This window comes from Heterodontus francisci, chromosome 2 (genome assembly GCF_036365525.1).
Source record: "Heterodontus francisci isolate sHetFra1 chromosome 2, sHetFra1.hap1, whole genome shotgun sequence".
NCBI lineage: Eukaryota > Metazoa > Chordata > Chondrichthyes > Heterodontiformes > Heterodontidae > Heterodontus > Heterodontus francisci.
In genome coordinates, this window is record NC_090372.1 from 161,325,865 (window position 1) to 161,351,909 (window position 26,045).

General features: G+C 40.4%; 1 protein-coding gene across 5 annotated transcripts in view; it reads left to right on the forward strand.

The window, feature by feature from the left end:
- adam22 (ADAM metallopeptidase domain 22) overlaps positions 1 to 23,764 on the forward strand; it is a 430,588-nt gene extending 406,824 nt beyond the window's left edge. For 4 of the 5 annotated variants that reach the window (XM_068012995.1, XM_068013011.1, XM_068013020.1 and 1 more), the window contains 2 exons: positions 19,007 to 19,130; positions 20,334 to 23,763. In XM_068012995.1, coding sequence (XP_067869096.1) covers positions 19,007 to 19,130; positions 20,334 to 20,354 — 145 coding nt within the window. In that variant the 3' untranslated portion in view covers positions 20,355 to 23,763. Of the gene's footprint in view, positions 1 to 19,006; positions 19,131 to 20,333 lie in introns of all 5 variants that reach the window. The other variant, XM_068013002.1, reaches the window with a different exon arrangement.
- Positions 23,765 to 26,045: the final 2,281 nt, after the last annotated feature.

Here is a 26,045-nt window from a genome sequence, read left to right on the forward strand (position 1 = left end):
ACCTTAGAGACAATGTCCCAGACACTGCCATCACCATCCCTGGGTATGTCCTGACCCACCGGCAAGACAGACCCAGCAGAGGTGGCGGCACAGTGGTATACAGTTGGGAGGGAGTTGCCCTGGGAGTCCTCAACATCAACTCTGGAGCCCATGAAGCCTCATAGCATCAGGTCAAACATGGGCAAGGAAACCTCCAGCTGATTAGCACCTACCGCCCTCCCTCAGCTGGTGAGTCAGTACTCCTCCGTGTTGAACAGAATTTGGAGGAAGCATTGAGGGTGGCAAGGGTACAGAATGTACTCTGGGTGGGGGGGACTTCAATGTCCATCACCAAGAGTGGCTCGGTAGCACCACTACTGACCGAGCTGGCCGAGTCCGAAAGGACATATCTGCTAGACTGGGTATGCGGCAGGTGGTGAGGGAACCAACAAGAGGGGCAACATACTTGACCTAGTCCTCACCAATCTACCTGCCGCAGATGCATCTGTCCATGACAGTATTGGTAGGAGTGACCACCGCACAGTCATTGCGGAGACGAAATCCCGCCTTCACATTGAGGATACCCTCCTTCGTGTTGTGTGGCAGTACCACCATGCTAAATGGGATAGATTTCGAACAGATTTAGCAATGCAAAACTGGGCATCCATGAGGCGCTGTGAGACATCAACAGCAGCAGAATAGTACTCAACCACAATCTGTAACCTCATGGCCCAGCATATCCCCCACTCTACCATTACCATCAAGCCAGGAGACCAACCCTAATTCAATGAAGAGTGTAGGAGAGCATGCCAGAAGCAGCACCTGGCATACCTCAAAATGAGGTGTGAAGCTACAACACAGGACTATCTGCGTGCAAAACTGCGTAAGCAGCATGCGATAGACAGAGCTAAGCAATCCCATAACCAACGTATCAGATCTAAGCTCTGCGGTCCTGCCACATCCAGCCATAAATGGTGGTGGACAATTAAACAACTAACTGGAGGAGGTGGCTCCACAAATATCCCCATCCTCAATGATCGGGGAGCCCAGCACATCAGTGTGAAAGATAAGGCTGAAGCATTTGCGACAATCTTCAGCCAGAAGTGCCAAGTTGATGATCCATCTTGGCCTCCTCCTGAGGTCCCCAGCATCACAGATGCCAGACCTCAGCTAATTCGATTCACTTCGCGTGATATCAAGAAACGACTGAAGGCACTGGATACTGCAAAGGCAATGGATCCTGACAATATTCCGGCAATAGTACTGAAGACCTGTGCTCCAGAACTTGTCGCGCCCCTAGCCAAGCTGTTCCAGTACAGCTCCAACACTGGCATCTACCCTGCAATGTGGAAAATTGCCCAGGTATGTCCTGTACACAAAAAGCAGGACAAGTCCAACCCAGCCAATTACTGCCCCATCAGTCTACTCTCAATCATCAGTAAAGTGATGGAATGTGTCATCAACAGTGCCAACAAATGGCACTTGCTTAGCAATAACTGCTCAGTGACGCTCAGTTTGGTTTCTGCCAGGGCCATTCAGCTCCTGACCTCATTACAGCCTTGGTTCAAACATGGACAAAAGAGCTGAACTCAAGAGCTGAGGTGAGAGTGACTGCCTTTGACATCAAAGCAGCATTTGACCGAGTATGGCATCAAGGAGCCCTAGTAAAACTGAGGTCAATGGGAATCAGGGGGAAAACCCTCTGCTGGCTGGAGTCATACCTCGCGCAAAGGAAGATGGTTGTGGTTGTTGGAAGTCAATCATCTCAGCTCCAGGACATCATTGCAGGAGTTCCTCAGGGTAGTGTCCTAGGCCCAACCATCTTCAGCTGCTTCATCAATGACCTTCCTTCAATCATAAGGTCAGAAGTGGGGATGTTCGCTGATGATTGTACAACGTTCAGCACCATTCGTGACTCCTCAGATACTGAAGCAGTCCGTGTAGAAATGCAGCAAGACTTGGACAATATCCAGGCTGGGCTGCTAAGTGGCAAGTAACATTTGCGCCACACAAGTGCTAGGCAATGACCATCTCCAACAAGAGAGAATCTAACCATCTCCCTTGACATTCAATGGCATTACCATCGTTGAATCCCCCATTATCAACATCCTATGGGTTACCATTGAAGGGAAACTGAACTGGAGTAGCCATATAAATACCGTGGCTACAAGAGCAGGTCAGCGGCTAGGAATCCTGCGGCGAGTAACTCACCTCCTGTCTCCCCAAAGCCTGTCCACCATCTACAAGGCACAAGTCAGGAGTGTGATGGAATATTCTCCACTTGCCTGGATGCGTGCAGTTCCAACAACACTCAAGAAGCTCAACACCATCCAGGACGAAGCAGCCCGCTTGATTGGCACCCCATCTACAAACATTCACTCCCTCCACCACCAACGCACAGAGGCAGCAGTGTGTACCATCAACAAGATGCACTGCAGCAATGCACCAAGGCTCCTCAGACAGCACCTTCCAAACCTGCGACCTCTACCAACTAGAAGGACAAGGGCAGCAAATGCATGGGAACTCCACCACCTGCAAGTTCCCCTCCAAGTCACACACCATCCTGACTTGGAACTATATCGCCGTTCCTTCACTGTCACTGGGTCAAAATCCTGGAACTCCCTTCCTAACAGCAGTGTGGGTGTACCTACCCCAAATGGACTGCAGTGGTGCAAGAAGGCAGCTCACCACCACCTTCTCAAGGGCAATTAGGGATGGGTAATGAATGCTGGCCTAGCCAGCGATGCCCACATCCCATGAATGAATTTTAAAAAAAATCCACTCTGCTTGTTATATCCTCAAAGAACTCTAACAAATTTGTCAAACATGATTTCCCTTTCATAAAACCATGTTGACTCTGTTAGATTGCATTATGTTTTTCTAAATGTCCTGCTATTTCTTCCTTAATAATGGACTCTAGAATTTTCCCAATGACGGATGTTAAGCTAACTGGTCTATAGTTTCCTGCTTTCTGTCTCCCTCCTTTCTTGAATAGAGGCGTCACATTAGCGGTTTTCCAATCCGCTGGTACCCTACCAGAATCCAGTGTGATTTGGTATATTATGACCAATGCCTCCACTATCTCTGCTGCCATTTCTTTTGAAACCCTTGGATGTAGGCCATCAGGTCCTGGTGACTTGTCTGCCTTTAGTCCCATCAGTTTGTCAAGCACCTTTTCCCTCATGATAGAGATTGTTACAAGTTCCTCCCTCCTATTTACACCTTGCTCATCTACTATTGTCGGGATGTTTATAGTGTCCTCCACCGTGAAGACCGATGCAAAATATTGGTTTAAGTTATCGTGCCATTTCCCTGTTCCCTGTTATTCTTTCCCCAGTCTCATCCTCGAAGGGTCCCACACTTACTTTAGCTACTCTGTTTCTTTTTATATACCCGTAGAAGCTCTTGTTTGTTTTTATATTTCTTGCCAATTTACTCTCATAATCAATTTTCTCCCTCTTTATTAGTTTTTTAGTCGTCCGCTGCTGGTTCCTAAAAAAATTCCCAATCCTCTGGCCTACGACTAGCTTTCACCACTTTGTACATCTTTGTTTTTGATCTAATACTCTTAACTTCCTTTGATATCCACGGGTGGTTCATCGTGCTCATCCAGTCCTTCCTTCTGACCGGAATAAATGTTTGCTGAGTGTTATGAAATATCGGCTTAAAAGTCTGCAATTGCTCATCTACTGACTTTCCCTATAGGCTATTTTCCCAGCCTGCTTTAGACAACTCTTTCTTCATACCTCTGTAATTGCCCTTGTTTAAGTTGAAGATACTAGTTTGAGACCCGAGTTGCTCACTCTCAAACTGAATTTGAAATTCTACCATGTTATGATCACTTCCCCCTAGAGGATCCTTAACTACGAGATCTCTTATTAATCCTACCTCATTACACATTACCAAATCTAAAATAGCCTGTTCCCGGGTAGGTTCTGCAATATATTGTTCTAAGAAACAATCCTTGATGCACTCTACAAATTCATCTTCCATGTTACCTTTGCCAATTTGTTTTGTCCAGTCTATATGCAAATTAAAATCACCCATGAAATTGTAGTGCCTTTCTTACACGCCTCCATTATTTCCTGATTAATACTTTGCCCTACAGAGAGGCAACTCCTCGGGGGCCTATAGATGACTCCCACCTGTGATTTATTTCCCTTGCTATTCCTTATTTCCACCCAAACTGATTCTACATCACGATCTATTACACCTATATCATTATTCACAACTGCACTGATCCCTTTCTTTAATAACAAAGCTACCCCACCTCCTTTTCCTTTCTGCCTATTCTTCCAGAACATTGAAAACCATGTATGAAGTTGCTTTGCGGCACAATTTACTGGACTAAGTTTTGATCCTGGTTTATAATGTGGACGTTTTTCATTAACAGCTGTACGCTGGATTGTGTTTTATTTAATTTAATTCTAATGTAAATCAATGAGCAATAAATCATTTATATATTCTGGGTAGATCCTTGTGTATTTCATGACAGGTCAAGAAGTTTCATTGGGACTTGGTCCATGATGTTTGGAGGAGACTCTCATTTGAAGATGTATTCTCAATAAATAATTTATCTTTAAACTCTAACCAAACTGTTGAATCCTGTTATATTTCAACTTCACATCTTCATTAATTGGTTAAATAATTCTTTCAAAATTAAACAAAAAGAATGCTGCTAAAAGCTTAGTAGGGGCACTATATATTTAAAATAAATTGCTTATCAGCTGTTGGTGTTATAACTTACAACACTGTTTCAAAATAAGAAGCTTTGTTTCATGTCAGTAACTTTGTTATGGTGTATTTTATAATACTGCTTATTTTTTATGAACTTTTGTAGTTCATGTAATAATGAAACAATGATGTAGAGTTAGTTGTTTTATACAGCTAGAGAGTGATTAGGAACATTGCAATTGTTTTCATGTGAACTGTTCTTTCTTCATGAGCCAAGGAAGGTTGATGTTGAAACCTCTAACCAGAATGCAAATGAGGTTGTTGTTACATAATGCAATGTTGTATTTGATTCTGTATTTTTTATGTGTATTGGAAATGACTACAAGAAGCTTATGGAATAAAACACAGTAGCCAAGAAATTTGATTGCACAGTGCCCATTTTCGGAAACAACAAACGCCACCTTGGTTAGGACACCCTGTATGCTTCCAGGGTGCCCATCGGAAACTGGCATTAGACCCACTGCAAACCAGGGGCCTAACACCTGTTTCAGGACTTTTTGTGATAGTGCCTCCTAACAGCGCAACTTGTGCCAAGCATGTTGCAGTCCTGTTCTTCAGGCATGCCACAACCAAACAAGCATTTCTTAGAGATCACTGGAGGCTGCTATCCAAAAGTTAAATTAAAAGCTTTGTACTTGTCTGAATGTGGAGCTAGAAGGAGCGGGCCATATTTGCCCTCCTTCTGATTGCTTCTTTCCCCCAGGTCCTTCACCCAGGCTTACCGTAGGCCCTCAGCCAGAATCTCAATTTGCCGTAATCCTGCTGCTGGCCTGTTTGCAGCACATGCTACACCTGGATTATACCCCATTTCAGGCACAATCTAATTTATGGGCCAGTTTCTTCTTTTAAAAAAACATATTTGTGGCAAAGTAAGTGATAATTTTTCAGCAAATTGATTACGTTCCTTAAAGGTCTTGGCACTATAACTACTTGCCTTTGTCATGCTATTTCCCATCAAGACAATAGTTAGTAATATGGAGTTTTGCACAGTAGTATCATACATTGTGTAACGGATAATATTACATAACAACAGTATATGTATTTTCAATTCAAGAAATCATCCTGATTAAACTGTAGCAACCAATAAACCTGTAAATTGTAAATACATTAACAACAATAACAACTGTAATTTACATAGCACCTTTAACATTATAAAATGTACCAAGGTGCTTCACGGGAGTGTTATGTAGCAATATTTGACATTGAGCCACATAAGGAGATATTAGAGCAGATGATCAAAAGATTGGTCAAAGAGATGGGTTTTCAGAAGTGTCTTAAAGGAGGAAAAAGAGGTTAGAGAGTTGGAGAGGTTTAGGGAGGCCTTGGCAGCTGAAGGCATAGCCACCAATGATGGAGCAATTAGAACTGAGGATGCTCAAGAGGCCAGAATTAGAGGAGCACTGATATCTCGGAGGAGATTACAGAGAGAGGGGGAGAGACCATGGAAAGATAAGAAAACAAGGATGAGATTTTTAAAATTGAGGTGTACTAACGTACACTAACAAGCACAGGGGTGATGGATGAACAGGACTTGGTGCAAGTAATGACATGGGCAACAGAGTTTTGGATGACCACATATTTACAGAGGATAGAATGTGGGAGGCTGGTTGGGAGTATGATGAAATAGTCAAGTCCAGCGGCAACAAAGGCATGGACGAGGGCTTCAGCAGGAGGTGAGCAGAGGCAGGGGTGGAGTCGAGTGATGTCGCGGAGTTGGAAATAGACAGTCTTAGTGATGGTTCAAGTTTGTGGTCGGAAGCTCATCTCAAAGTCAAAGATGACACCCATGTTGTGAGCAGTCTGGTTTACGCTCAGTTGCTAGAGTCAGTGTCTAGGGAATGGAGTTTGTAGCCGGGACCAAAGAGAATGGCTTCTGTCTTTTTAATATATAAATGGAGGAAATTTCTTCTAATCCAGTTTTGGGTGTCGGACAAACTGTCTGATAATTTAGAGGCAGTGCAGGAGTCAATCGAGGTGGTAGTGAGGTAGAGCTGGGTGTCATCAGCATATGATGATGTCACCAAGGGGCAACATGTAGATGGAAAATAGGAGGGGGTCAAGGAGAAATCTTTGGGGACACCAAAGGTAATGGTGAGGGAATGGGAAGAGAAGCTATTGCAGGTGATTCTCTGGCTACAATTACATAGATAAGAATGGAACCAGACGAATGCAGTCCCACCCAGCTGGACGGCAGTGGAGAGGTGTTGGAGGAGGATGAGGTGGTCAACTATGTCAAAGGCTGCAGAGAGGTCGAGAAGGATGAGGAAGGATAGTTTACCTCTGTCACAGTCACATAGGATGTCATTTGTGACTTTGACAAGAGCAGTTTTGATATTGTGGCAGGGGAAGAAACCTGATTGGAGGGAACATGGCCAGTAGTACATGTCATAAAATGTCTGTGTTCTGTCCTCAGAACGTGACATGTTCAAGGACCATGAAAATTTTGCAGCCACTGTGAAAAGTGCACAATAATGAAACACCACATGACAGTAAATTGGGCTGCCTTGTGAGGTTGGCAAACACTGGAAGACTGCTTCTTCCATGTGTTGGCTATTTGTAAAGCAAGAGTATTATGGTGTAGTCTTTAACTTAGATCATCCCAGCTTAAAGAGGCTGCTAGGGGTGTTAACCAGGTTGTTTTGGAAATGAAATGATATCGATTATGTTCCAACTATTTGCAGTTTTGATTAACTGTCCTAATTTACAGTTCTACAATATTCCTGTAATACAGTAGAAGACTGCCCTTATTTCTGCACAGTTCTCCTGAGGTCATTTCCTTTGGCTAAATTGATTAAAAGCAGTGCAGTATTCTACAAGTAAAAGTAAAGTTTGGTGAAATTATGCAGAATGGATATACTATCTGTAATGAACTCTGTAAAAGACCTTTTGCATAAATGTTTTACACTATCATGTATAATGTGCAAAATGCCACTGTTAATTTTACTATGTAAGACTGGAATTTAACTTAAATGGGCACAAAGCAAGCCCCATGATTGTTGTTAGGTGAACTGTATGCGCCTTGATGTAGCTTGGATTGTGTCATTTGTCTACATTGTAATTTGCTGTGAAGATCCATAGTGATGTATGTGGCACATTCACTTGCATTTTGGTGAAGAAAGAAGCTCTTTGCTAAGCTTTGCTATGATCTCAGATCTCTTTTCTTCTTCTTCCACTTTCTTTGTGCCCACCAATGCTTTCTGCAGGTATTTAAACCCATGGTACAAAAGAGAATATAATGTAGCTAAGTGGGTAGAAGATGTGAATAAAAACACTGAAGGACCGTACTTTAGGTATTTCTAAAATCATTGTATTTTTTTAATTTATTTATTGCCAGAGCTGTTGCAGCACATTATGACTGGGCCTGCTGCCTTGTATTACAATACAAGCAACTGCAGGTGGAAGTGGCCCCTGTTCATTTGCTGCCTCTGATGACTGTCCAGGCTTCATATGCAATTGCAGCTCCTGTTTGCATCTAGTGCTGAGGTCCCCTATACAGAACTACCATAGTGCATGCTTCCCCCAGCACCACCATTATTAGCTTGTTCTTCCATTCCCAAGAAAAATAACTCAATGGGCTGACACATGATTGCCACTAACATTATACAAAGTGGTGTTTCCAACAGATCATACAGCACTTTAGTATCCACATTGTTCTACCCACTGTTCTGATAATGTCATTTTCACTGTACACAATATCCTGTTAAGACAATTACATCTGCAATAAAATTCTGCTCTTATGCTGCAACGATGTGCATAATGTGCCATCAGGCAATGCAACAGGAACATGGGTGAAGGGTGAGTGCAAAACTCTATTTACCAAACTCTAGTGGGTTTACATACTTTCACTACAGATTTTTAAACAAATGTCCTTGACTTCAAACTATGACAGTGAAATTATGCAAATACCAGCTACCTGCTGAGCTTGTTTTGAATCACTCTACTCTTCAGCTGACTTCTTGTATATGCATTCAATTTATTGTTAGTAACAATTATTTTAATTAAGGATTCATAGTTCTCCATGTTTATGCCACAGAATGATTTTGTTCCTTTCTTTGTGTTTCTTAGTCTCATTGCTAGCCTGTAAGATATTTGAATTGTGTCACATAGAAAAGCACCCCTTGGACCTCATCTAATGCTTCTGTGTTACATTACATACAGCACAGCCTAAAGTAGGAGCACCTGGCTGGAGAAGCATTTTAACTGTGAATTTCACTGTATATTTCTCAGTTCATGCTGAGGGAGAACATGCAGAGCGTTCATGCAATAACCCAAAAGCTTGTTAGGTCCTCCATATGCATGAGGGTAGTGGTTGAGTTAATTTCTCAGATTGTTTTTGCAGCGACAAAAAGGCTGCATACACTGTTCATTCAGTTTTTTTATAAATGAGAGATAACCTATGCACATTAATACAGAGAGGAACAAAGCATGATCCCCTTTTGACATAAAAAAGCATTTGTACTTTGTTCAGATTGAAGACAGATTTGTAAATTCAATTTAAATTAACAGTTTACAAGTTACTGTGGAAACCATATGATCCCATTGCCTGGAAACTTTCTAAACTTCCTTTTTAATCCTTTTAGTATTAGCAGACTACTAATTAGAAGAGCTGTAAGTTCTTTAACATCAGAATTTAATTCTGGTGAAGCTCAGTATATGTGGTAACATAATCCCAAAGAAGGGATTGGTCAGTCAGGTCCAAATAATAAAGATCAGAAGTACGGGCACAACTGATAGTAGCTTATTCGACCCAGTGTGTCAAAGAATACTGTATGGTTCTAATTCCAGGCTATTCTGCAAAGTCCAATTTGCAGCAACCTTGATCAAGGGCAGTAAAGGGATCGCAATAATGTAGAGCAAGCAGTGACCTGATATTTCTGCTGAATGTTCTGTATAGCACATGATCCTTCTCATTACTCTCTCTAGCAGAGGGCTGTTTTAGGCCTATTCAAACTGCTTTTTTGCAGGACTATTTTTGCCTGCTCAGATGGGTCAAAAGACTGGAACATGTTGCTATATGGTACCCTCAGTGGAGGAGAGCAAAGATCTTTTGAATAAACAATGGGCAGCAATTGTAATACTAATGTAAATGTTGGCTGGCTAGAAGAACCCATTTATAATATTGTGAGCCACTAATTCTTTTACAACAAAAAGATACACCCACAACTCCAAGCTAGAAAGGTATTAAGTAACTAGGGTAATTTTGTCTGTTAAACATGCATTGCTGCGAATGGGCACTCATCCTGAGCCAACCAAAGTATAGGCCCAATATTCTATCTCCTGGACCCATGCACATAAATTGACCATAAATCATGTTTAAATGGGTTCACATCCATATACAGCAGTTAATTTTTCATGATGGGGGTATATATACATAGAATTAATATAGAATCATCAGATAAGACCACTGCAGCAGGTCAGAGATCGATGTCATTGTACCAAGGTTGACCTTTTTTTAAACAAAACACCATTTAGAAAGCTGTCTGTTGCCTGAATTTCCATCAGAGTATTACAGGAGTTCCAGTGGATTGTTAATATACTTAAACTCCCCAACTGGCAATGGTGAGTACCAGTAGTAGGCATCACTTGTGAACATTTTCAAAGCTACCTGAAAAATACAAGAAAGGATAGAATGACAAAGAGGAATTTTGGCCAGTAGCTATGACCCTTCCAACAGACCACCTGGAATTTGCACTACAGTGTTTATGAGGGGAGCAAACTAAACATAGATTACATCTTCAACAAAAGGAAAAATTGTGAGGAATTAGGCACTTGAGTTTATCCTTTTGAATCCAAGACTAGAATTGAAAGAAAAAGTTCTAAAATTTGCTATCCAGTTAGAGATGAAACAATTGGGCTCCATCTTAGGCTCTTTAATAGCTAGGATTGCTACCTCCATTACACGTCTTCAATTCAATATTAATAAATCAGACAGTAATCTCACATCTTTATACAGAAAAGTCTATTTCACAACTGGAAACCCTCAAATCGCTTAGACATGTACTTTCTCCATGTGCTGTGTGTTAGACATTTAACTGTGTAGATTCTGATACAGTGATGCATGTACTGTAACACACTGCTAATTGAGTCTGTGGATGATCACTAGCTGTCACATAGAATGGCTGCCTAGTAACCCTGCTTCTACCCCATCCATTTACTACTTTACACTGAGGCCTGCTGTTGCTTTCTTCACTGTAAACAGTGCAGAGCTGACAGAACCTTTGTACAGTAACAAATTTCTCTTTAATTATGCAGCAGTTTGAGAAGTAGAATTGTAAAATGTTTATTATTTAGATATTACAGAAACTGCACAGCACTGCTGAGAAATAAATCAAATTATTTTACTAAATGTTTAAAATGAAAATGGTTGCCTCCTAATACTAATCTTGACCCTAGATATATTCTGGTGACAAGAGTTTGGACAGAAGGCTCTACAAACCCAAGTTTTCAGTAGCTTGTAGTTGTAGCACTTATAACTGACTCCAGAGACCAGTGTAAAATAGCCTCATCTACCACATTAACAGTTATGATCAGTGTGACTCGTTTCCTCACCAGGTTGTAGTCTGATGCCTGCGGTCCTTGCAATCCTGCAAAGCCCTTGCACTCTACCCATTGCTGTGTTAAAAAGATGCAATTAAAAGCTAATTACACCAATGACTGAGGTGCACAGTGACAGCAGCATCTCACTGTTACCCCTTATTACCTGGTGACACAAATCTGTGTCATTTCAGTGCAGTCTGTACAGGATCATGCTGCCGTGAACACAGCTAAAGGTGGTCTTACAACCAGGCAACACTGAGGAACTTAGGGTAAAAGTGTACTTGTTCATTTTTGACATTTCAACTGCTTTCATCAATGAACAGCAGAAAGCAATTCTTGAGTTTTTGTTTCCCTGGACTAGTCAGTCTTAAAGAATGTAGAATTAGAGGATGTATCCTGCACAGTTGATTAACTAGTTTTAATTACGCCACATAGGTTATACCTTTTAACAATATTTATTTATATATTTTGACTAACTTAAGCTACATGTAATTGCATTATTTTCATAAAACAAATTCTCATCTGCATTTGACCTTTCTCATCACTGGCTGTGTGGTTGCCCTTGGGCATAGCCATGGCAACACTGAGCTGTCCCCTGTATGATATGGAAACAAAGAACATTTATGGCACAAAACAAGGCCATTCTTTGTTCGAAAAGATGTGCCAGACTACAGTGGAGGAGCAGGAATACAGATCAGCAGGACTCACACTGGTGCCGACAGAAAATGGCGATCTGTCCAAAGAAAGAATTTACCTTTGTTTTTAAGTAAAACCTTCTTCAGTTTTTTTTTAATGAAATATAATTTTGTGGTGTTAGTGTTTTTCATGCTTGTGGGGGGATGATTCCTTTTCATGACCAGCATCCTACTTAGTTGCCCATATCACATCAAGCAAGTCTGATGTACAAGGTGATCTTCCATATCCATGTGATTGCTGATGAGATGAATTAGAAGCAGGGTCCCTTTAATAAATACCTTTTTAGTTCACCAGAAGACTGCAGCAGAGTATAACATTTAACCCGTTGCTCCAGGGTGGGCGAGAAAGCCTGGTGTTGAGAGCTAATAGTACAGCAAAAAGGCAAAATTCTTGAAATCATTCTGTCCCATGAAGCTGAATCATCCACAAAATGCAACCCATTCCAGCTCAGAGTCTCTGCTATATAGAGTGACTTTAAATTCACATTTAAGGAGACAGTATTTCTTACTATAATAAAATAGAAAATGCTGGAAAATGCTAAGCTGGTCTGGCAGCATCTGGGGAGAGGGAAACAGAGGTAACGTTTCAGGTATGTGACCTTTCATCAGATGATAGGTCAAAGACCAGAAACGTTAACATTCTTTCTCTGTCCACAGATACTGCCAGACTTGCTGAGTGTTTCCATCATTTTCTGTTTTTATTTCAGATTTCCAGCATCCGCAGTATTTTGTTTTTCCTTACAGTAAGCTTGTCTTCATCAAAAACTTGGTCGATGAAGGCAGTAGTGGGGGTGCCAGTTATAAAGTAATGAGTTCAAGTCCCAGAGTTGTCAGTGACTGGGAGAGTAGGAGGAGTTTCATCCATTTACAGCTGCTCTGCTAAATGTAACACTGAGGCAAGACAACACATTCCATCTCTGAGAGGTGAAAATTAGGCTCCTGTCTTTCCCCACTTTGATAAATCCCATGCAGAAACTTGTAATTTTAAAAAAAATTCTTGACATGTATATTTATTTGCCACCCTTCAGTGGCCTAAGGGCATGAAGATTGAACCTGATAGTGTGGGACTGGAGTTGCAGGTAGGTGCTGCAAGGTCCTTTTCCTGAAGTCAATGATCCGGTAAAATGTAATCATTTTCTGGGGCCAGCCAGCAAATTAGAAGATTTATTGAAGTCACTTTCACAAACTGCAATGGTGGGATTTGATCTCTTTAGGTCTGATTTCAATCCTGCCCGCCCAGCAGAAGGCATCTTTAAATATGCAGACCTGGCTCCGATGACATAATCGAGCTTCGACTGCAATTGTAACCCAAGGTCTGCTCAGTAAGGCCATCATGGCATCCTCGCTCAGCTTGGCTTTGTGCCTTCGCCAGGCCTTCCTTGCCAACCCCGTCTGCACAAGTGATGCCAGCGGCCTCACGCCCCTCTCCAGTTTCCTGCCACTCGCCACTGATAAAAACACGTCTTACAGCTGCAGCAGTGGCCACTCTGTGGCACTTTAGAAGCAGCTGTGCTTTACTTTTTGCCTCTGCAGTATTTTAATCAGCCCTTACCATAGCCCTCATGGCTACCCGCTGTATTCATGACTTGAACACCCTGCCGTGTTCCTCACATGGCGTCCTCCAGGTTCCCAACCTTTGAAAATTGAAACCTGCTGCTGACAAGCCTGTTAATGAGCTCAACAGGCTCTTCACTGGAGGTGTGCATCTGACCCATTCCCTGCTTCCCGGCATTCCTTTAAAAATGACATCGCCTTCTGGAGGCGGCTGGTCCCAGTGCTGACCTCAGAGAGGACGTTCTTCAAATTACGCTCGTATCCGCCCCCACACCCAGCAGTCTTTATAAATCCAACCCATAGAGTCATAACGGCACAGAAGAAAGCCATTTGGCCCATCGAGCCCATGCCAGCTCTCTGCAGAGAATCTCATTTGTCAGCTCTATCCCCGTAGCCCTGTAAGTTTATTTCCCTCAAGTGCCCATCCAATTTCCTTTTGAAATCATTCATCGTCTCCGCTTCCAGGTCATTACCACTCACTGTGTAAAAAAAGTTCTCCTCACATTCCCCCTGTATCTTTTGCACAAAACCTTAAATCTGTGTCCCCTCTTCCTTGTACCATCTGCTAATGGGAACAGCTTTTCTTTGTCTACCGTATCCAAAGCTGCCAGAATCTTGTACACCTCTATCAAATCTCCCCTCAATCTCCTTTGCTCCAAGGAGACCAACCTCAGCTTCTCCAACCTAACCTTGTAGCTAAAATCCCTCATCCCTGGAACCATTCTGATAAATCTCCTCTGCACCCTCTCAAGGACTCTCACATCCTTCCTAAAGTGTGGTGACCAGAATTGGATGCAATTCTCTAGTTGTGGCCGAACCAGAGCTTTATAAAGGTTCAGCATAATCTCCCTGCTTTTTTACTGAATAACTCTATTGATGAAGCCCAATTTCCCATATACTTTGCTAATTAATCTCTCAATATGTCCTGCCACCTTCAAAGATCTATGCACATGAACCCCCAGGTCCCTCTGTCCCTGTACACTCTTTAAAACTGTAGCATTTATTCTATATTGCCTCTTTCTATCCCTTCTGCCAAAAATGCATCACCTCACACTTCTCTGTATTAAATTCCATCTGCCACTTGTCTGCCCATTCTGCTAACCTATCTATGTGATGTTGCAGTTGATTGGTATCATCCTCACTATCTGCCACACCTCCAAGTTTGGTATCATCAGCAAATTTTGAAATTTTCCTCTGTATTCCAATATCCAAGTCATTTATGTATATCAATAAAAGCAGTAGCCCTAGCACTGAACCTTGGGGAACACCGTTGTCTACCATCTTTAAGTCTGAAAACAACCATTTACCATGACTTAATGTCTTCTGTCTTTAATCCAATTTTTTATTCAAGCTGACACTGACCCTCCTATTTCATGAGCCTCAATGTTGGAAGCCAGCCTTTTATGTAGTACTTTGTCAAAGTCTTTCTTAAAATCCATAAAGACAACATCCATTGCTTTCCTTTCATCAACCTTCCCCATTACTTCATCAAAAAAAATCAATTAGTCAAGGATGATCTGCCTATAACAAATCCATGCTGGCTCTCCCTAATTAACTCAAACTTCTCCAAGTGCCTGTTTTTTCCCCCTGATTATTGTTTCTAAACTCTTACCCACCACTGATGTTAAACTAACCAGCCTGTAGTCACTAGGAATGACCTTACACCCTTTCTTGAATAAGGGTGGCACATTTGACACTCTCCAATCCTCTGGCACTTCCCCACATATCTAGGGAAGATTGGAAGATTGTGGCAAGCTCTTCCACTATCTCCATTCCAACTTCTTTTAGCAACCTGGATGTAAACCATCTGGACCAGGCAAATTATCCCCTCTAAGCATAGCTAGCTTTTCCAGCACCTCCTGCCTATCAATTTTCACCTCATCCATTACCTTTACCATCTCCACTTCTACTGATATTTTGTCAGCATCTTCTTTAGTAAACACCGATACAAAGTCCTCATGAAGTATTCTAGCCTTGCCCTGTGCCTCTAAGCATATATCACCCTCTTTATGCCTAATAGGCCCCACCCCGCCTCTTACTACACTTACTATTTACATGGCAATGAAAGATTTTTGGGCTCCCTTTTATGTTGACCACCATTCTATTCTCATATTCTCTCTTTGCCAGTTGTACTTTCCTCTTCACTTCCCCTCTCAACTTATTGTATTAGGCCTGGTTCTTACATGAAGAAGTCACCAGACATGAATCATACACCCTCTTTTGTTGTTTCATCATATTCTATCTCTTGTCATCCAAGGAATCCTGGCTTTGGTTCCCTACTTTTCACCCTTGTTGGAATGTACCTAGCCTGTACCTGAAACATCTCTTCCTTAAAGATCACCCATTGCTCCATTAGAGTTTTTCCTGTCAGTCTTTTGTTCTATTTTATCCTGGCTAGATCCCCTCTCATCCCATTGAAGTTAGCCCTCTTCCAATTTAGAAGTTCTACTTTAGATTGTTCCTGTATCTTCTCCATTGTTAATCTATACCTCATGATACAATGATCACTCTTACTCAAGTGTTGCCCCACAGACACATGGCCCACCTCATTCCCCAGCACCAGATCCAGCAATGCCTCCTTCCTAGTTGGATCGAGAAACTACTGGTTGAGGAAGTTCTCCTGAACACATTGCAGAAATTCCTCCTCCTCCTTTCCGTTTACTCTAACATTAACTAAATCAATATTTGGATAATTAAAGACTCCCAATATCACCACTCTGTAGTTCTTACACATCTCTGCAATTTCCCTGCAGATTTGCACTATTTCACTGTTTGGAGTTCTATAGAATACCCCAGTCATGTAAACATACTCTTTTTGCTTCTGAACTCTAACCAAATGGATTCTGTCTTTGCCCCCTCAAGAACATCCTCTCTTTCCAACACTTAAGTGTCTTTCCTAATCAGTCCTGCCACTCCACCTCCCTTTTTTTTCCTTCTCTGTCTTTTCTGAACACTTTTTATCCTTGAATATTAAGCACCCAGTCCTCACCATTTTAAGCCACATTTCTGTTATTGCCATTACATTATATTCCCACATAGTTAGTAGTGCTTGTAGCTTACCAACCTTATTCACCACATTTTGTGCATTTACATACATGCATTCTAAACATGATTCCTCATAGTCCTTCTTGGTCAGCTTCTATCTAATATGGTACTATTTTCTTCTCTAGTACTATCCAACACTCTTACTCCTTTATGCACCTTATTCCTCTTTTCTACTTCAATATGCTGGTGCCCCTGCTAATTTAATTTAAACCCTCCCCAACTACACAAGTGAAACTCCCTACAAGGACATTGGTCCCAGTCCTGTTCAGGTGCAACACAAGCCTTTTGGATAGGTCCTTTCTGTCTGCCCCAGAACTGGTCCCAATGATCCAAGAATCTGTAGCCCTCCCTCCTGCACCTTGCCTCAAGCCATGCATTGATCCTTTTTCTACCCTCACTAGCGCATGGCACTGAGAGTAATCCAGAGATTACATCCTTTGAGGTCCTACTTTTTAACTTCCTCCCTAGCTCCTGAAACTCTGACCATAGGTCCTCAATTCCTGCTCTCTCTATGTTGTTGGAACTGACGTGTACCATAACTTCTGGCACACTCCCTTTCCCCTGCCGACATAATGACCCTCTCAGTGATGCCCTTTACCCTGGCACCAGGGAGGCAACACACCATACGGGACTTACGATGACACTTACAGAAATGCCTGTCTGTCCCCCTGACTATGAAATCACTTATAATGACTGAAAGCCACTAGAATCAATGTACAATTAGCCATTCTGTCTCCTGCTATGGACCCTTCAACTAGAAATCCTTCCTTTGACAGATTCAATGCATCATTGTGCCCACCCTCTTTGATTGGTCTGGAAACCGAGAAATGGGATGCTAATGCTGTGGTTGAATTTAACAGCCATGGCAAAGCCCGCATCAATTGCAAACAGCTTCCCTACCCACTATCGACTTTCCTGCTGTGTGCAGGTCAGTTTATTAAGATTCCACCCAGTGAGTCTGTAAGTGTCTCTAAAACATAATTCTATCTTTCGTTCTTTCTTTCCTCCACTCCCCCCATCCCACCACTTCACCACAGAGGTACCTGTTCTACTCTTGTCACATCCCAAAGCAAACTAAAGGACTCAGCAACATAAGTGAATTAACTCACATCTTCGCAATTGCATGTTGGTGTTCTGTAGCATTCCAAAAAAATGGACAATTAGGAAAGCAGCTACTTTTAATGTGTTGCTGTGATTTTCTTATGTAGTATACCATAAACAGCAACTTCCATTTATATAGCACTTTCCACATAGATAATATCTCAAAATGCTTCAGGGAGGTGTATGCTGAGCCAAAGAAGGTGATATTGGGAGGAATGATCAAAAACTTTAAGGGGCATTTTTCTAAGGAATGACTTAAAGCAGCAGAAGGAGGCGGAGAGGCAGTGGTTAAGTGGCGGGAATTTTCAGAGTGCTGGGTGCAGGCAGCTGAAAGCATAACCACATAAGGATGGGAAAGCTCAGCATCATCCTAAATTTGGTTTATGTTTGAAAAAAAAACTTGAATGTTTAATTTTTTGAAACAACATTTGAGTAAAGCCTGGGCTAATAAGGAGGTATACTGTCTTGCTATTTGTAACTTTCACACCATTTCCCAATTTTCTTCATCAGCTACTTCCAGGTTAAGAAATGGCTTTCAGGCAATTATATACCAAGAATAATGCTACCAATGCTGCTTCTTTTGAGTTTTGTTTGATACTTTTATCGAATCATAAGTTTAATTTGCAGTTCAAGGCTTTCTTTTGCATTGGTTCCTTTGTCTTAACTCATGCTTGCAAGTGGTTGTGTCTGCAATGCTTGATTTACTTACCAGTAGGCAGAATCTCTTGTTTTTGGTCTTATTTTACAAATAAGAGGTTGGCCTTTGCCGGATGCATGTAAGCACAATGATCTTGTTTCCGTATTACCCGATATGAATGTAAAATGTTCAGCAATCAGCCAGCAGTATGATGTAGCAGCCTGGTCTGTAATGATTTAATACAACAGTTTTTCCTCTCTCTCTTAAAACTCCATGCCACAAAACATTCCCTGACTGAGGCTTGGAGGCAGTTTGTTCCCGAACGTCTCCTGATTTGACTCGGCAGCAGGCCACCACCAAGTAGAGGGGAGCTTCCTGGCATGAGTCTCCCTGTGGGGAAGCATCTTGGTAACTTTCTGACAGATCAGCCAAGATCAGCAAATCAACAGCACCAACCTACACCCTTCTACGCCACTGAGCAGTATGCACAAGGGTAACAAAATGCATTGTCACCAGGTTGTCTTGGGATTCCACAGTTTATCATATAATCATTGTCTAATGCTCACAAACGTCAAGGAGAAAAAAAAACCCTTGCAAATTATTCCATCTAATGTATTGGATGTCTTTAACTAAACCGTACCAGCACTGATACAGATTTAGTACTCTGGCTGTCAATCACTGAAGGATGTCCTAGGCTGTGTTGATTTTTGGTTTTTCATCTTAGGACTTTGTCTCCTTCCAAGTCACATTCTTCATCCAATGGGTCCATTGCTTCCAGTAGGAAATGCCCATACCCAATGCCACCTCTTCCGGATGAAGAGGCAAAAGCTGGTCGGCAAAGTGCACGGGTAAGTAAGTTGTAAGGAGGTGTAGAGGTACAATCAATTTAAATCATAAAGATGTGAATAGCTTTGGTTAATGTAGACAAATAAATAATTTATTCAGTAGTCACTCATCGGTTGGAGCAGTGCCTTGGCATGGCACGACATCTCGCAACAAACACCACAAATATTTGCAGTCAACATTGTTTATTGTGCCATCATTTTGCATAGGTAGTGTCAGAAAGAGTAACCTGCTCATTTCTGAGCCGATCTGAGTGATAATAAATCACTTCCTGCAATAAATTAATTTCTCTAACCATCATGTTTGTCTTATTGCGAACTATAAAACAAATGATGTGAATCTGTTGGATGAAAGTAAGTGTTCTAATTTATATTAGATCTCCAAACTCTTTAAAAAAAAAAATCAAATTCTGTCTTGCAACATCCAGTACTACTCCTTCGGGTGTATGCATAAGTAAAGAAAACTAGAGGTTAAAAGATGAGCAAAATTAACTTCCTGGACTTCCTGGCAAAATATTTCATCTTCCAAGAGCATCAAGCTTGGTTTATTAAATAGCTATTCTTTTATGAATTGTTTATGGAAGAATATGAAAAAACTACATCAGAATTCATTATCCTGCAGTCAAAACCTTAAACAATACATAAACACTCAAACGGACACTGAAATTGCTCTTGCTATGCTATATGGTTGGTTTGAGCAAGGTACATTAAGCAATGCTACCATGTTTGTACCATCTGTATTGTACTGGCTGCAGGTTGAGGTGCTCCACTTCTCTCTGGAGTGCCACTGTACTTGCACAACTACATGCATGTTGTATAATACTCAGATGGATAGATGATACTGTTTCCTTTTAATCTTTAAACATTAAAAGTTTTAAAAATTAATTTGCTTCTGCGAGTTATTGTCACTCTTCTGTAATCATTAATTTCAGTCACGACTTAATCCAACTTGCAGAAATAGGCATGCTTAAAATACAAAACAGAATTTGAGATCAGTGAAGCTTATTATTCCGGTTTCTGAGTAGTAACATTACATTTGTTGACCTGTTAAGCATTGTGATTTTGAAAGACTTGAAACGCCGTTGAATTAGATCCGTGCAAATGAAATCGAATTTGCGTAAATAAATGTGTTGCCTTTTTGTTAAAGGATGAATAGTTTTTGTCTAATTTGTAAAGCCATCCTAATATATGTTTCTATTTCTTCCACAGCTCTGGGAGACCTCTATTTAGACTTCTATTCAGTGCATCTGAGCTAAGAAAGATTTCAATTTTCTTCCACTTTTATAAATGGCAGCCTTATGTCAATGTCTTTTAATTAACACCTCTCTGGAGCATCAGTGAGGCTTTTGGAAGATAGGAGTCGAAAGTACACGTTCTGCTATCTTCAGAGAAAAACCAGGGCTACTAAACATTAAAATTCTGAATAGACTGTGAATCACCACTAATGAAACAATTGACATTCTATGATGAAGAGTCAGCATTTTTGTGTAAAATACGGCACTGATAGTGATCTGGGATGGGAACTCATCCTAAAACAGACGATTAAAAAAGAAACCTTGTCATTTATTCTCATCTGTTAGTCCTGTGGAAGATTGAGATAAATCATTTTGCAACAAGGTTTAGTTGAATACCCCAGTGCACACACTCACTGCAGTGAATAGCACTGTATGCATGAATCGTTTCTGAAACCTGAAATTCCAGTAGCCTGTAGCAAACAGGATGCTTGCAGAGACAAAAAAAAAAATGTATGATTTTGCCAAAAGCTGCTTTGGATTGAGCTGTATAACAGGATTTAAAAAATTGCATTTGTAAAGGTTTTTGTGAAAAGAAATGGTGTATGCAACTGAAGATCAGAAGGGTCTATTTCTAATCATATCTTTGATACTTACAGAAGTGCTTGCTCTGAAAGTGTTTTGTAAATATGTACAGTTTTCCATGTTACCTGTCAAACATCAACCAATGGATATTTGCCTTGGTAAACTGAAACAAGGTCATTTCTGGCTTAATTTACTGTTTAATCTGATTGATTTGGTGTCTTGTGCAAAGGATTGAATCTTTTACACTGTAAAAGGTGCAAATTATCAACAATTTCCAGATAAGCAAACTGATAATTTAATGGAGTTCACTGGTAATCATAATTATTGTTCAAAATATAGACTATTAAAATTAGCAAAATAAATGTTTAATGCCAAAAGTCAGACATAAACTGTTACTGAAGAAAGGGCTAGGGCATTCCATTACTATCAGCTTTATTTGCCAATATACGATATCTTTGCATTTAGCTATCAAATCTTCATGTTGCAATTAGCTAAACATGTTCAAAGTTGTACAACTAATTAAATATGCCTTCCCCTCCAAAAGGCAAAGTAATCAGCTCAGCTGAGTGATTTTCATAAGTTTTTTAAAATAAGAAAAGTAATTAATTCCATCAGGGACAGACGCTATCAGTATATCTGCGCAATAGCTGGGGGTAATTTCCAAATAATTAAAGAGCATGTCATAGCACTGATTATGGCAGCGATAAGAGCAGGTTTTTAAAACTTACTGCCTGGGTGTGAACCAGACGTTTTGGATCGCCTACCCCTTACAGAAACTGCCTTATTTTCATTGATTTTAACACCAGTTTTCCACTGGGACAGCAAATTGAAAATCTACTTTGAAGTGCAATTTCTCATCATTTAGCGAGTAAAAAGGTGTTTATTTTAAAATGTTTACTGAATTTAACCAGGAAATGTGAATTAATTTTGCTGTAATGATGAATGTCATTGAGGGTGAGGTTAAAATTGTTTGTCGAGTAACACTGAGCATGATTATCAGCAATCATTGCAATTTTAAGTACTGTTTTATTCAAAATAGCAAGGTTTTGTGTATTGTCTACTATTGACTTGAAACCAACAGAAATATTTACAGATAATCCTGTTAAAATGTAATCTGACTTTTTAATATCATAAATTTTAGTTAATATTCTATAAAGATTCCTTTTAGTTTTTGGAAAGTGGCAGCTACATTCAAAACTTTCTTTGGTAACATTTATCACAAGAATCAAATCTTCTCTCCGAAACAACATACTTATCATCTTTGAAAAAACTCAAAAAATGGTGTACAAAATGCAAAGATAAGTGCTAATTTAGTCATAGGAAGTTATAGCACAGAAGTTATATCACGTGTGCCAATACTCGAGAACTATCCACTTGGTCCCATTACTCTGTCATTTTCACTAATTTTTTTCCCAGATATTTATCCACTTCCTTTTTGCAAGGTGTAATAGACGCTGCTTCCATCACTGTTTCTGCTAGAGGATTCCAGCAAACCTCTGCATCATTTTTTCTCTCCTCACCTCTCCCTTTGTTCTTTGGTGATTATCTCAAATTTATGCCCTCCAGAACAAACTCACTGACCAACAGAAATAATTCTTTCCCTTTTCACCTTATCAAAACCTCTCAATTTTTGAATACCTGTCAGATCCCTTACAAAACTTCTCTATTCTGGTGAAAAGAGCTCTAAATTTTCGAGTCTCTCTCCTTATCCCTGATATCACTTTCGTAATTAATTCTGCACTCTATCCATTTCTGGCAAAGCTGCATTTTTATTGCCGACCCTTTGTCCTTGAACCACTGCTGTGCTGTGGTAATGGTGCTCCTACAGTTTGAAAGGCTTTATCTTGAACTGCCACACGGATTTACTGGTATATTTTAACTAACGTTTGATACCTCTACACTCGACTGTTTCATTGCTTTCCTAGCTGATCTCCCAGCCTCTTCCTTCTGAAACTTCAGCTTATTTAAAACTCTGTTGCTTGCATCCTATCCTGCACAAGGCCTTGCTCATTCATCACTTCTGTCCTTGCTGATTGACATTGGCTCCCAGACCAGCAATGCTTAAAATTAAAAATTCTCATGCCTGTGTTATCCATTGATTGCCTCACCCTTCCTATGTTTGTCATCTCTTCCATTGTTTACCCACCAGCACACCACTTTCCCTCCCTTTCCTCCCCCCCACCCCCCATTGGAACCTTCTCTAATGCCTCCCCAAAGTCCCTGATCCATTGACATCGGCCTCTTGTGCATTGTCCCACCGCCTAGGCCCCATGCTCTGGAATATATTCCTTTAACCCCACTGACTCTCTACCTTTAAGAACCTCCTTAAAACCTACCTCTTTAACCAAGCTTTTGGCCACCCATCCTAACTTCTCCAATTTTTCTGCATTAAAGACACAATACAATAGTGAACTGTTGTACTTAGTAGCAGCTTATTTGCAATCTACAATTGAATAATTTTTGTAGGTATAATGTAAGTATAAAATCATTGCTCATCTTGACTATCCATGCAGACAGACAAGTAGTTGAGGTGATCTCTGGTTATTCTTACATGAAATATTAAGCTAAGGATTTTGCATTGGGAAATTCTGTGATTATGGCCCCGCAGTTCCTCAGGTCAGGATCCTGACGGTTAAAGTGGAATCATACCCAGTGGCACACTCCAGCACCGATATGCCTGGTCCCACTTGAGCTTGAGGAGCAGGAAATCCTGATGTATGGAATGCCCACCCTCTAGCTCGACCCCTGACAATCATTAAAATAAAAGCAAAATACTGCGGATGCTGGAAATCTGAAACAAAAACAAGAAATGCTGGAATCACTCAGCAGGTCTGGCAGCATCTGTGGAAAGAGAAGCAGAGTTAACGTTTCGGGTCAGTGATCCTTCTTCGGAACTTCCGAACAAGGGTCACTGACCCGAAACGTTAACTCTGCTTCTCTTTCCACAGATGCTGCCAGACCTGCTGAGTGATTCCAGCATTTCTTGTTTTTGTTCCTGACAATCATTTGCCTTGTAAAGGTTACAATCATATTTCCACTGTTTTCCAAGTGATTGTTCAATCTTCCACTCGAGTTACAGTGGGAAACAAATGAACCCCACATGGAATTTCACGTCCTATGTGGTTACATCAAGGAAAAATGGATTTTTAATGTTGGTAATTTGAATGAATTTTTACATTTAATATCATTTAGTAGTAGCCATTTGAATATAATTGTGCCTTCGTATAATTCAAATTATTATTGGCTCTATCACTAGAATCCTTTTATTTCTTGAACCTATTGAGATGTCTTAACCACATCAGAATCCCTCAGTTGAGTGTGATTCTACTATAATGCTAATATACTTTGACTTTACAGGGTACTATGACATGATTGCCATCTTTATCCTCACATTTTGACAGGTTTACTGAAATGGCAAAATGAACAATGGCCCAGAAGTTCCTTAGAGTTGCTCCCATTCCACCACCGAATCTTCAGTGGACAACTCATTGATGCAGGTAAATGGGTAATCTGCCGTACTTTCAATGAAGTCACAGCGTGCGATTGGGAAGCATCTCTAAGGAAGTTCCAAGCAAACATTTTTGTGCTTAATGATGGTATACTCTTAAGTGCTAGAACCATTCCTGTCAAGCATTCTTTTCATAAGAAAAAGTTTCTCATCACCCTTTCACCTTCAAAGAGAGTTTTAGCATTTTCCAGAGAATGCCAGTGTTAAGTTTCATAATTTAATTAGCATTAAGTGTAATGTAGGCAGGAGGTTTCACCGACCAACAGCGCAAATGAGAAACGTCCAACTTGTGCTGACAGTCGCTGATGTCATTTGGGATTTTTTTTTTTTGAACTTGTCTCAAAATCAGTTTCATTAACACCAAGCAGAGAGGATGACCTAGGATCAGTTTACAGCATTTGAATTTCATTACCAAGAGTTTTGTCAAATGGTACTTAAAACCACTCACTGGTGCAGTCTGTCTGCAATAAAATCGATCTCTCCACTTTCATTCAGATATGACTATCAGCTGTAATCCTTATATTGCACTGCATCACTTATCAATGTGATCTGAGTTTGTATATGTACAAGTAGCTAGCTTTGTAGATACTAAAATGATATGCCACTGGATAACAGAAAGTACATTTCTGTGAAGCAATTAGAATGGCTAAAAGTATCCATTTGGATACTTATAAATTGTCCCTTATATTTTCAGCTATTTTACAGTACTCTTTACACCTCAGCAGCATACTGTAAAATAGTTTGAAATTTACCATATATTCTGCATGTCAAAAAGGTAACAATGTCACATCACCATATAATTTATGTAATGCCTTTTTAAAAATGAGATCAGCTGCAATATTTGTCTTTGGCTATTGTGCTGCATTGTAACAGGCCGGCTGTAATATTTGTCATTAAGTGAAACAGTTGAGACAACTCTGTATAGAACTGTTGCTATCTCTTCACTTTTCAGTCTGTTTTACACTCCATATGCTTTTATGAAACAGTTATAGGATGTAACAGCAGTTACAAATTACTTGCTCGCCATGTGCTGGCCTAGAAAAAGCTCATTTTCTTTGAGTATTAAGCTTCTATTGGCTATGTACATTATCACACTGTTGTATATAATGCAACATTTGAGATTAATTCTCATGCTTTTCTGAAACAATACTATTGTAATATATCTTAATAAAAATTTACCTCCAGTTAAACTGGAATCTACTGACTTTCATGTTAATGATATCATCTCTGGAATGGAATGCTGTTTTTATTTTGCTGTTCAATAGCAGTTGCAAATGATGGGCTTTTAAAAAAAAAAACTTGCTGCCCAGCCATGAAGCTTTTGAGTCAGCTGCCCATTAGAGAAACTGCCAGATATTCACAGATATATGTTAATGAAATATTGCTGGATCTTACATGGCATTGTTCACAGATTTATATAGATTATCTTCTTACTGCTGTGTTAGTGGCAGTTATTTAGCTATCAGAACTGAAACTCAGATTCGGTTGAGATATTGAGAGTACAGTGCAATATTTAATACTGCAGGATGCCTAATAGCCTTTTAACTAGCAGTTCCACATTTGGAGTGAGGTTTCTCATGTTAACTGTGGTTTAGA